We start from the raw sequence: 12,516 nt of genomic DNA, 5'->3' as shown, positions 1-12,516 counted from the left end.
CAAAATTTTTTGAAAATTGTAATCATGATTACAAGTAATTGATTACTGTAATCGACTATGTAATCATGATTACAGCTGTAATCAAACTTTGTAATCACGATTACAAGTAATTGATTACTGTAATCAATATTGTAATCATGATTACAGCTGTAATCAAAATTTTTGAAAATTGTAATCATGATTACAAGTAATTGATTACTGTAATCAAAAAATGTAATCGATTACATTTTTGGCCAACTCTGGTAAATAACCATTACTCTGGTTTAAAAAAAATTGCAAATTTTGTCTGGGCTATAATTTGAATTACTGACGATGGATCTTGCGCTATACGAAACGGCATAAAAGAAATTTAAATCTTGTCTGGGCTATAATTTGAATTACTGACGATGGATCTGGGGATATACGAAACGGCATAAAAGAAATTTACATTTTGTCTGCGCTATAATTTGAATTACTGACGATGGATCTGGGGATATACGAAACGGCATAAAAGAAATTTACATTTTGTCTGGGCTATAATTTGAATTACTGACGATGGATCTGGGGATATACGAAACGGCATAAAAGAAATTTACATTTTGTCTGGGCTATAATTTGAATTACTGACGATGGATCTGGGGATATACGAAACGGCATAAAAGAAATTTACATTTTGTCTGGGCTATAATTTGAATTACTGACGATGGATCTTGCTCTATACGAAACGGCATAAAAGAAATTTACATTTTGTCTGGGCTATAATTTGAATTACTGACGATGTATCTGGGGATATACGAAACGGCATAAAAAAAATTTTGAATTTCCCCTGAAATACGGTAAAAGAATTTTCTGATGGAAATTGTAAATTATTTTACTGTGAATTTCATAGTACTTCATAGTACTATTTAAAAGAAAAAGTTTTTTTTTTTTCAAACTAGACTGCTCCACTTTTTATTCGCCAAACCACATAACTTCATAAACAGTTCATATCAAATTGCTTTCATCTTCCATTTCCCTTCAGTTCTAGTTAGAACTAAGGTGAAAACATTCGAAATCATGTAAAGAAAAAAGTCAAAAACGAAACCTGAAATTTTATAAATTTAAAATCATTTCGAAATTTAGAACAATGGGGCAAGATTCTTCTTATCTTGAGATAAAAAAGTACGTGGCTTGAAAAAAAATCATAATTTTTGTAAGTCTTTATTTTTCGCTAAACTAAATTTCGCAATTAAAAAAAAACTCTACATCGATAACATTTCGATATGAATAAAATATGAGCCAAAAGGTAGGATAAATAACAAAATATGGTAACCCCGTTATGATCAACCGTTCGGGCAATTAAGCAACCCTATCGGCAACTCCGAACTGAGAAAATACCTTTAAAGTTGCGGATAGGGTGGAGGTTGCTCTTATTTTTCTCTCGTGAATACAACCATTAAACAGTTCGTTAAAATCTACGAAATTCCTTATTTTTTTCATTCACTAGTTTTTTGCGTTTAGAAAATGAGAAGCATGAGGTAAAAATTTCTGTAACTGAACCGTTGGTTATACTGTTTTGTTTCAATATAAAGCGAAAGTATATGTTGTTTTAGAGTGATATATATTTTTATTTATTGCTTGTATGATTTTTTATATTTTTTTCTCTCTTTTAATGTCCATATATTTTTTAAATGAACAAGTGGGAATAAGCACAAGAGACTTAATAAACTGTTTTGATATAAAAGTTTTCGCAAATCTGATCCTCGTCATTTTATCAAGCTTTTGAAAAGTAACATTTTTAAATAATTTTTTATTATATTTCTTTTTTACCATATTTTTTATTATATATAAAATTAAAATGAAGAAAAATGCGAATTGATATTTTAAATGAAGCCTAGTCGCATATATAGGTAAAAAAGGGGGGTTATTTTACCCGAGTATACCAAATCATATTTTCAAGTACAATTTCACTTGATTACTTGAGGAATCGGTTAAAACATATTTGTTCCTAAACCGGACATGAATGTAAAATAACAAAGCGTGATATTTATTTCCTACAATTTTAAAGGTAAATTGTGTTCACAAATGATACTCCATCATCAAAACTCAGTTAAAATGAAATAAAAATTAAATAATCAAATTTAGAGTCGTAATGGTTTAGAGCACTCGCCTTCCAATGAGGGGACACAGGTTTGAATCCCAGCAGTGGCTGGTTGATACGAATTCTGCACCTGACTTGCACGAAACATAGTGCTGATGTATAATATCCTCAGTCGTACGTGAAATTATGAGTTAGAAACTCCTACCAATCTTACTAATGAGGGGGATTTAGTGGTTTTCCTCTCCATATAACAAGGAAGCGGGTAAGTTCAATCGACAAGTCCTCCACGAAGGCTACTTTGTCCCACTTCTTCTTCTAGGAATTCCGTTTGGCTGGGTTCAAAATTGTAAGGCTACCAAGTAGTCATAAACTTAAAAATGGGTCGTCTGTTCAACTCTGAAGTTCCTATCAATCTTACTAATAAGAGGGATTTTGTGGTTTTCCTCTCCATAAAACGAGGATGCAGGAAAGTTCAATCGACAAGTCCTCCACGAAGGCTACTTTGTCCCACTTCTTCTTCTAGGAATTCCATTTGTCTGTTTGGCTGGGTTCAAAATTGTAAGGCTACCAAGTAGTCATAAACTTAAAAATGGGTCGTCTGTTCAACTCTGAAGTTCCTATCAATCTTACTAATAAGAGGGATTTTGTGGTTTTCCTCTCCATAAAACGAGGATGCAGGAAAGTTCAATCGACAAGTCCTCCACGAAGGCTACTTTGTCCCACTTCTTCTTCTAGGAATTCCATTTGTCTGTTTGGCTGGGTTCAAAATTGTAAGGCTACCAAGTAGTCATAAACTTAAAAATGGGTCGTCTGTTCAACTCTGAAGTTCCTATCAATCTTACTAATAAGAGGGATTTTGTGGTTTTCCTCTCCATAAAACGAGGATGCAGGAAAGTTCAATCGACAAGTCCTCCACGAAGGCTACTTTGTCCCACTTCTTCTTCTAGGAATTTCATTTGTCTGTTTGGCTGGGTTCAAAATTGTAAGGCTACCAAGTAGTCATAAACTTAAAAATGGGTCGTCTGTTCAACTCTGAATTTCCTATCAATCTTACTAATAAGAGGGATTTTGTGGTTTTCCTCTCCATAAAACGAGGATGCAGGAAAGTTCAATCGACAAGTCCTCCACGAAGGCTACTTTGTCCCACTTCTTCTTCTAGGAATTTCATTTGTCTGTTTGGCTGGGTTCAAAATTGTAAGGCTACCAAGTAGTCATAAACTTAAAAATGGGTCGTCTGTTCAACTCTGAAGTTCCTATCAATCTTACTAATAAGAGGGATTTTGTGGTTTTCCTCTCCATAAAACGAGGATGCAGGAAAGTTCAATCGACAAGTCCTCCACGAAGGCTACTTTGTCCCACTTCTTCTTCTAGGAATTCCATTTGTCTGTTTGGCTGGGTTCAAAATTGTAAGGCTACCAAGTAGTCATAAACTTAAAAATGGGTCGTCTGTTCAACTCTGAAGTTCCTATCAATCTTACTAATAAGAGGGATTTTGTGGTTTTCCTCTCCATAAAACGAGGATGCAGGAAAGTTCAATCGACAAGTCCTCCACGAAGGCTACTTTGTCCCACTTCTTCTTCTAGGAATTCCATTTGTCTGTTTGGCTGGGTTCAAAATTGTAAGGCTACCAAGTAGTCATAAACTTAAAAATGGGTCGTCTGTTCAACTCTGAAGTTCCTATCAATCTTACTAATAAGAGGGATTTTGTGGTTTTCCTCTCCATAAAACGAGGATGCAGGAAAGTTCAATCGACAAGTCCTCCACGAAGGCTACTTTGTCCCACTTCTTCTTCTAGGAATTTCATTTGTCTGTTTGGCTGGGTTCAAAATTGTAAGGCTACCAAGTAGTCATAAACTTAAAAATGGGTCGTCTGTTCAACTCTGAATTTCCTATCAATCTTACTAATAAGAGGGATTTTGTGGTTTTCCTCTCCATAAAACGAGGATGCAGGAAAGTTCAATCGACAAGTCCTCCACGAAGGCTACTTTGTCCCACTTCTTCTTCTAGGAATTTCATTTGTCTGTTTGGCTGGGTTCAAAATTGTAAGGCTACCAAGTAGTCATAAACTTAAAAATGGGTCGTCTGTTCAACTCTGAAGTTCCTATCAATCTTACTAATAAGAGGGATTTTGTGGTTTTCCTCTCCATAAAACGAGGATGCAGGAAAGTTCAATCGACAAGTCCTCCACGAAGGCTACTTTGTCCCACTTCTTCTTCTAGGAATTCCATTTGTCTGTTTGGCTGGGTTCAAAATTGTAAGGCTACCAAGTAGTCATAAACTTAAAAATGGGTCGTCTGTTCAACTCTGAAGTTCCTATCAATCTTACTAATAAGAGGGATTTTGTGGTTTTCCTCTCCATAAAACGAGGATGCAGGAAAGTTCAATCGACAAGTCCTCCACGAAGGCTACTTTGTCCCACTTCTTCTTCTAGGAATTCCATTTGTCTGTTTGGCTGGGTTCAAAATTGTAAGGCTACCAAGTAGTCATAAACTTAAAAATGGGTCGTCTGTTCAACTCTGAAGTTCCTATCAATCTTACTAATAAGAGGGATTTTGTGGTTTTCCTCTCCATAAAACGAGGATGCAGGAAAGTTCAATCGACAAGTCCTCCACGAAGGCTACTTTGTCCCACTTCTTCTTCTAGGAATTTCATTTGTCTGTTTGGCTGGGTTCAAAATTGTAAGGCTACCAAGTAGTCATAAACTTAAAAATGGGTCGTCTGTTCAACTCTGAATTTCCTATCAATCTTACTAATAAGAGGGATTTCGTGGTTTTCCTCTCCATAAAACGAGGATGCAGGAAAGTTCAATCGACAAGTCCTCCACAAAGGCTACTTTGTCCCACTTCTTGTTCTAGGAATTCCATTTGTCTGTTTGGCTGGGTTCAAAATTATGAGGCTACCAAGTAGTCATAAACTCAAAAATGGGTCGTCTGTTCAACCCTGAAGCTCCTACAAATCTTACTAATAAGGGGGATTTCGTGGTTTTCCTCTCCATGTAACGAGGATGCGGAAAAGTTCAATCGACAAGTCCTCCAGGAAGGCTACTCGTTCCCACTGCTGGTTCCAGAAATTCCATTTGTCTGTTTGGCAGGGTTCAAATTTATAAGACTACCAAGTAGTCATAAACTCAAAAAATGGGTCGTCTGTTCCACCCTGGAATTAATGAAATTTAAGCTAATATCCAAGATTGCTAGAGAAGCGTTGTTTTAATAATTTTTTCCCGAAATAATTTCACACAATCGTCCTGTTTTAAGACTGAGAACAGTATATGCCCCCTTAAACACCCTTTCTAAAATCAGAGCGTGACATCAAAACAAATTGTTGTCATTAACCAGAGTAAATACCATAAAATACAACTAGCAGACTATACATTTCACACTCGCAATATGTAAATTGGGTTTGTGCTTAGACTTCCCATTCCAACACGTATTCAACCATCGGTATTCGTGTACAAATTCAACAAAATAACTCATCTTTCTGATGAATCTTCTTTGACAAAGGTGTCGAACACGCGAACCTGTTACCCTGGGTTACCAACTCGAACACAAACCTTTTATCTTCAGCTATTATGAATCCCTGGAAGAAATATTAAGTATGGACTTGAGTCACTAATCACGTGATTGTTTTATTCCTCCTTTTCGAACCCCCACCCCTTTATTTCTGAGTCGTTCGAACATCTGCTCCACCCGTATATATGTAGTGGGATTAATGAACTGAGCGCCCTTGATCAAGAACCCAGAGAAAAGTGTTCGAACTTGGAGAGAGAGGCAGGCGATCATTATCTTCTTCAACAGGTGAAATCATTTCCTGGATTTTAAATTTATTGTTGAATATTTAGAACTAATTTAATTTAAATTTTTTAAACAATATGAACTAAATTTTATCACCATTTTATTTAAATTTAATTTAATAGTGTTCATCAGTTATATACAAAGTAAAAGAACTTTATATTACAAATCATAGTTATAAATTTTCGCATTTGAAAGCGTTATTTTATATTTTTAATTATTCTCATAAATTTTTACGTACTAAAACAAAAGTTTATAGTTTAAATTATTTTTATCAAATTTCATATCTCAAGACAGAATTTAATCATTTAAATTATTCTTATTAAACTTTGCATCTGAATACAGAAATAAAAGCTTCTTTTTTTTTCCTCGTAAATGAGTACAATTTTCATTCTCAATGATTAAAAACTATTAATGAGATTTTTTCAAAAAAAAGATTTTTGTATAATTTTGAATTCTAAATGATTGTCCAAAATTCTATTTACTTATACTGATCGTTGACATCAAAACTCTCCTGTAATAATGTTAAGAATGTGTTAAAAGTCGGAAATGAATAATATTTTTACCATCATATGCTAAATTGCTGTTTTTCATACTTAAAACATGAAAAACGATGTCATTAAATTTTTCAATTTTTTAAGAATTCTATTCATTTTTCTGCTTTATTTCCTTTTCAATCTTATGTCTTTTTATGTTTTCACTAGTAATATTGCTGAGTTATGTTTTGCAGTTTTTTTTTTTTTTTTTTTTTGGTATAAGAAATTTTCGATAGTTCTTAATTTTTCAATGAATTTTATAGATTATTTTTAATAAAAATTGAAAGTCAAATAATAAAAATTCAAAGTCAAATAATTTCCGCTATGTCTAGGATCTGTCTATTTGCCTGCCTATCTGAACTTAAAAGTAACACAGCCAAATTAACAAATCAATAATGTAAATAACATTCCAAGCCGGTATACACTATAAATCAATGGTTGGACATACTATCTCACCCTTTCAGAATGTATTGGATAATGATAGATTTATTTTATATCCGTCGTTGAACAGCTGACCAAATTTTTGGTTTACTACTACTAATGTTCAACTCTGTAGTCTTGTAATTTTGAACCTCATCCAGAAGACAAAGAAACTCCTGCATCAATTGCTTCGATGGCCAAAATGGAATTTGCCTTCGTGGAAGACTTTTGATGGAACTAACCCCGCATTTGCGTTACATGGTGTGGAAAACCACGAAAACCTCCCACGGTTAGCCAGACGAGAAGGGGACTTTAACCCATGATCCATCTACTACTGAGGATATATTTTACGTCAGCACTGCGGTCGATGCGAGCGGGGGCGGAATTCATCTCAACCAGCTATCGCTGAGATTCGAACCCGGTTCACCTCATTGGAAGACGAAAGCTCTATCCCCTGAACCACCACCGCTCAGATAATGATAGATATCCTTTTTCAAAAATAGGGCCGGCCCAGCGTGTCTGACTAAGAAACCATTGGCTGAGGGTTCGAATAACGTTCAGGGCATTCATGCTTCTTTCTCTGTGTTGTTCTCTATTGCGTGATGTGGGGCCGGGATAGCCTGGTCGGTAGGGCACTGGACCCACGTCCAAGAGTTCGTGGGTTCGAACCCCGCCGTCCGAAGACTCTCGTGTAGTAAATAGTGACTGATGCACGTTAAATCTGTCGAGTCACAAAGTCCTCTCCATGTTCCCATAACAAATCAATACCTCTGGGGATACTGATCCATTAGTTTCCTTGTCTTCTGGATTGGTTCAAAATTACAGGGCTGCAGAGTTGAATATTAGTAGTCGTAAACCCAAAACTGGATCGGCTGTTCAACGCCGGATGTAACATAATATAATATAATATAATATAATATAATATAATATAATATTGCGTGATGTTAGAATGAGGCTTACCCTATGGACGGACATTTGTGGCAGTATGGTGTGAGTAATACTGCTCACCTCCGGGACTTATGTTCTCAGGTGTCCACCATGTAACGTTAAATGAGCAACACTTCCAAGGCGAAGACCGAGAGTTCAGTGCCTACCGTTAAAAAAGATTGCAAGCAGGAGATTGTTACATTTTGTTGACTTTTGTTATAGTCTCTACTAAGCTATTTCCTGCCATCTTGTAGTAGTTTTATGATTTGTTTTTGCTACATAAAATTCCCATTTTTTTATTATGCCATTACCATGTTTCGTTCATGAAAGTCTGATCATAGCTTTTGATGCAGATTGCCAAATTTAACAATGGACAACATGTGCAATTATAATTCTAGCATTGGCATAGCTGCTTATATAAAAAAAAACTGGTTTTTCAACATTTTTTCTAATTTTAACTATTTATGATTGATAAGGTATTTGAAGAACGAGTGCATTCATTATTTGCTTACACACTTATAACTTTTTTCGAAACTAATTTAAGAAAATAATGTGTTTATTCAAGATTGATTGATTGATTTTGAATACTTAAAATTTAAAATGAGTTTGTCTTTCCGTTGCTTCACACCTGTAATTTCGAAGTAACCGTTTATAAAAGAACATTACAGTTTACTTTTTATTTCAGGCAGTGATAATCAAATTGATGAAGAATTTATCGTCCCAGTCTCTTACTATATTTCATATTACTCAATTTCTATTCTTTTTCTGCCTTTCAATCAATACCCAAGCAGGTGAGTTAATTTTTCAGTTTTCGAACAAAGATTTCTTTTTTTATGTTTTCCAAAATAGTTTGTTATTTCAAATTAAAACTTTAAAAAATATTGGAAGTTAAAACTGAAGCCGAGATGAATAAATTGAAGTTTGAATATAAACCTTATCCACAAAAAAAGAAATTTCTAAAGCGCCAAGTGCAAAAAAATCTGATTTTTTTTTCTGCACTTCGGCTGGGACATAAAATATTAACCACTTTTTGTCTATCTCGAAGCATTAGCTATAACGTTATTTGAAACTGGAACTTTTACTCGAAATATATCATAGCAATTTCGATGTTTTGGCAAGAATAAAAGAGCGCTATCTGTAGAAGATTGTCTAAATTCGAGTTTTCTTTTTCAGAAGAACTTCATATTTTTAAATTCTGCGATGTCTACAAGTTTCAACCTGTAGAAGAAGGGTATTCCAAAAAGTTCTTTCCGCGCATTATTTTATAGAAAGCATAAAAGTAATAATAAATAGAATTTTTTAAAGAAAGGTTCTGAATCTATTTTCTATACTGTGCTTAGAGCTATCGTATATTAGCAATTGAAAAGTTAAGAAACGGTGGTACGAAATTTTCGCTTCAGCTTTATATTTCTGACACGAAAATAATAAATTAAGATTAGTGTCTGCTAGACTAATTAGTATATTGATTGACGCACTCGACATTTAAATGGTATTTTCAAAGGTTTAGGGTAAATTATTCAAAAGGTTCATTATGTCGTCGTTACCAAAAGAACCTTTTATTCTTAACTACTAAATAAAAAAACATAAATGTAGCACAGAAAAAACATTGCGAAACAAAATCGAATAAAATTTTAATGTTTAATTTAACAAAAAAGTCTCACCTTGTGAGAAAAAACACAAGAAAGTTCAACTAAAAAGAAGAAAAGGAATGTTGAGTTGAGTATTGAGCATAGTAAAGTGCGGCGAGCTCTCTGCTTATCGCTTATAGCTCTGCGTTTAAAAGGAATGTTCTACTGATTCCTTTAAAAAAAAAAAAAAACAAGGAGAAAACGTGAATCACCAACACAATATGTCCTCTTTTAATTTCATGCTTTTTGCCAACCTGGTTAAATATGACTTCAACTGCAATTTAAATTATGTTCTGTGAAAATAATCGTCTGCTATTATGTCTTTGGAAATAATCGTCTGCTACTATGTCAATCTTCAGCAGGTTCATTATACAGGTTCAGGATCATTCGTTTACACATCCGATTTAGCAATAGTAGAAAACAATAACTGAAAGTTTTTAGCAGTCATTTGACAGCATTTTTCCTTTACTGCTAAAGAGCAACTAATAAATGAATTTTTTAATTTGATGTTTTTAATATTAAAGATTGTTAAAATGAATTATTTTATAAGATTATTGTTAGATTGGTTTGGTTGTTAACATTGTAGACAATAACACTAATAGGTGATTTATGACTGTTTGGAATTTTTCGTCAATGATGATTCGATGCTTATTGTTAGAGTATTTTTCTTAATAAGAAAATTTAAAAAAATTAAAAACAACTTTTTCCATGTAAACTCAACGGGAGACAACAATTTTATTTTTCATTCAGACACAATACAAAAAACATGGAACGAATCCTTTTTTCAGACTTCTGTGACGAAGAAGTTATGCTCTTTATGTCTAACAAAATTGAAACGTTTGTCTCCTTTAGAATCTATTTTAAAAACGTAGTTTTAAATTTTTCATTTTATTTTGTTATTATTTTAACCTTTTATTTCTTTACCTATTAAAGTCGGAATGGAAATTTTGATTGATACTACTCCTGTTTCGCGTTAAAAAGGAGATATTTTGCCTAGTAGCTGTCAGGAAACTATTAGAACCAACATGGCTGTTAGGCAAAAAGCTCCAACAGAGATTTGAAGGGAATGCTCCAGTTCTTCAAAAAGTGTCAAAAAATTTGAGGGTAAAATTCCAACCTTTTAGACACAAAGCGTATAAATTAAAAAGTACTAAACAGTAGGGGAGAGTGGGGTCAATTGTAACATTTTTTACTTAACTATTTTTAACTAACAAAAAATCCAATATATTATTAGTATTAATTGACAGACGAGTAAAGTAGACTATCCTCTACTAGAAAAAAAAATAAATAACTGATTTTAAATATTATTTTATTAGTTATTAACAATTTTCGACAGTCGTGCAGTTGTTACAATTGTCCCCACTTACGGGGTCAATTGTAACAGTTCATAAATTCAACTGAAACATAGTTAATTATACATATTATTATAGTTGTGATATATTTTTTTATTGATCAAAATAGTTGTGATATTTTAGGAGTAAAAATAATAATGAGCAGAAACCTAAAGGGTTAAACTTTTAACTTTAAGGGGTTAAAAATTTTAATTTATGCTGTGAAAGGTGACAAATAAAATAATGCACATGCAACATAATATAAATGATATAGGAAACTATTGGTGATTCTTAAAGAGTTAAGTAATGGTTTGTAAACATAAGATTATTTATTTTCAGCTGTTACAATCGTCCCTTTACTTATTGTTACAATTGTCCCCAAGACGACATTTCAGCTTCATTTGTAAAAACAATGCTAGTTAATTCGCAAAACTAATCTTTTTTTTTATTGAAATGTTAATTAAAGTGTCCACTTACATATTCGGTTACTAATTTTCATTTGTTTAAACAAAACTACTTTGTTACAATATAATGTTCTAATACCAAAAAAAGTACTTGCGTGGCGTGAAAATATCTTTTGTGATGTAACTCTTTCAAAAGTACATAAAAATGGTTTCCATCAGGTGTGTACAGTCCGCAAAAAAAATAACGAATCACCCTGAATAACTTTCGTTCTAATGATCGGATTTTCACGAACTAAGTGTCAATCTTAATGGTTCCTGGGGGTGACCTCAAATATGCTAATTAATTAGTGCTAACTATTAATTAAGTTACGAAATCAGACACAAAAACGTACTTTCTCTGAATAAACATATATTTTTTTTACATATTTGGAATCTAGGCACTTGAATTAGGGGGGGTAGACAAAATTTTAGAAAAATTGGGTGGTAAATTGGGTTGCAATAAAGGCTTATATATTTGGCGATAGTCCAGAATACCGCCAAAAAAAGTCGCCTGCGCAAATGAATATTTTAAGATAACCCATTGACTAATTCAAAAGAGGAATGCGTAATTTTACTAGGTTGCTAGGCAACCACGCTCTGATTGTAAAAAAAATTGAAATAATGTTTGTGATTGATGGGAGAGGTATAATTATTTATTAATAGTAAATATCTCGAAGTTTCTAGGCAATAGACAATTTTTAAGCTGATTTCTGTCCAAAAAGCAAAAAAATAAAAAATATTTTAATCCCCTTTGAAAAGAAAATTTGTATCGATTTATAAATTATTTATGATTTTCTAAGTTTTTAGAATTTAAATACATGAACTTTTTATCTGATATTATATAGATTATGCTGTTTTTGCTATATTTATTCGAGGATTTCATACTAAAATTAAATTAACATAACTTATTATAGCTAAATACAAAATTTTAGGGATAAACATTTTTACAGCTTTAATTGAGTCTTCTAAGCAAGAAAGTTTGAAGAAGAAAAAAGTACATGAGAAATAAAATTAAAAATTGTATAGTAATTCTAATGCACATTTACAAGATTTTCTATAATTTACGATATTTCTTTTTTCTATAACTCAAGGAATTGCTGAATGTTTAGTGCCATTTTAAAAACATTGAAATATGTTATGTTTAAGAATAAGATATTGAAATAATATGTTGCACATTGTAGGATTCATTGTTTAAAAAATCGCTTCATTCTGCTAGATATTTAGTTTACATGGTTTTCTTTGGATAAAAATGATTAGCAAATAGCATCCAAATGTTTCGATACATTCCGAAACTTACGTTCGCAAATTCACCATAAAATGTCGCACAGCATATTTTTCAATTACGATACGCTACATTTACCACCAAATACTGCTACTATGATTA

The 12,516-nt window shown here is 32.8% G+C and overlaps 1 protein-coding gene across 1 annotated transcript in view; it reads left to right on the top strand.

Annotated features, from left to right (window-relative positions):
- The first annotated feature begins 5,720 nt into the window (after positions 1-5,720).
- LOC107441930 (uncharacterized) overlaps positions 5,721-12,516 on the top strand; it is a 37,921-nt gene continuing 31,125 nt past the window's right edge. The window contains exons 1-2 of the mRNA XM_087169274.1: positions 5,721-5,853; positions 8,416-8,521. Coding sequence (XP_087025400.1) covers positions 8,434-8,521 — 88 coding nt within the window. The 5' untranslated portion in view covers positions 5,721-5,853; positions 8,416-8,433. The remainder of the gene's footprint in view (positions 5,854-8,415; positions 8,522-12,516) is intronic.

Source organism: Parasteatoda tepidariorum, chromosome 1 (genome assembly GCF_982258835.1).
Source record: "Parasteatoda tepidariorum strain Cologne lab strain chromosome 1, Ptep-v5.0, whole genome shotgun sequence".
NCBI lineage: Eukaryota > Metazoa > Arthropoda > Arachnida > Araneae > Theridiidae > Parasteatoda > Parasteatoda tepidariorum.
The sequence above is the reverse complement of the archived record's forward strand: the minus strand, read 5'-3'. Positions and strand labels throughout refer to the sequence as shown.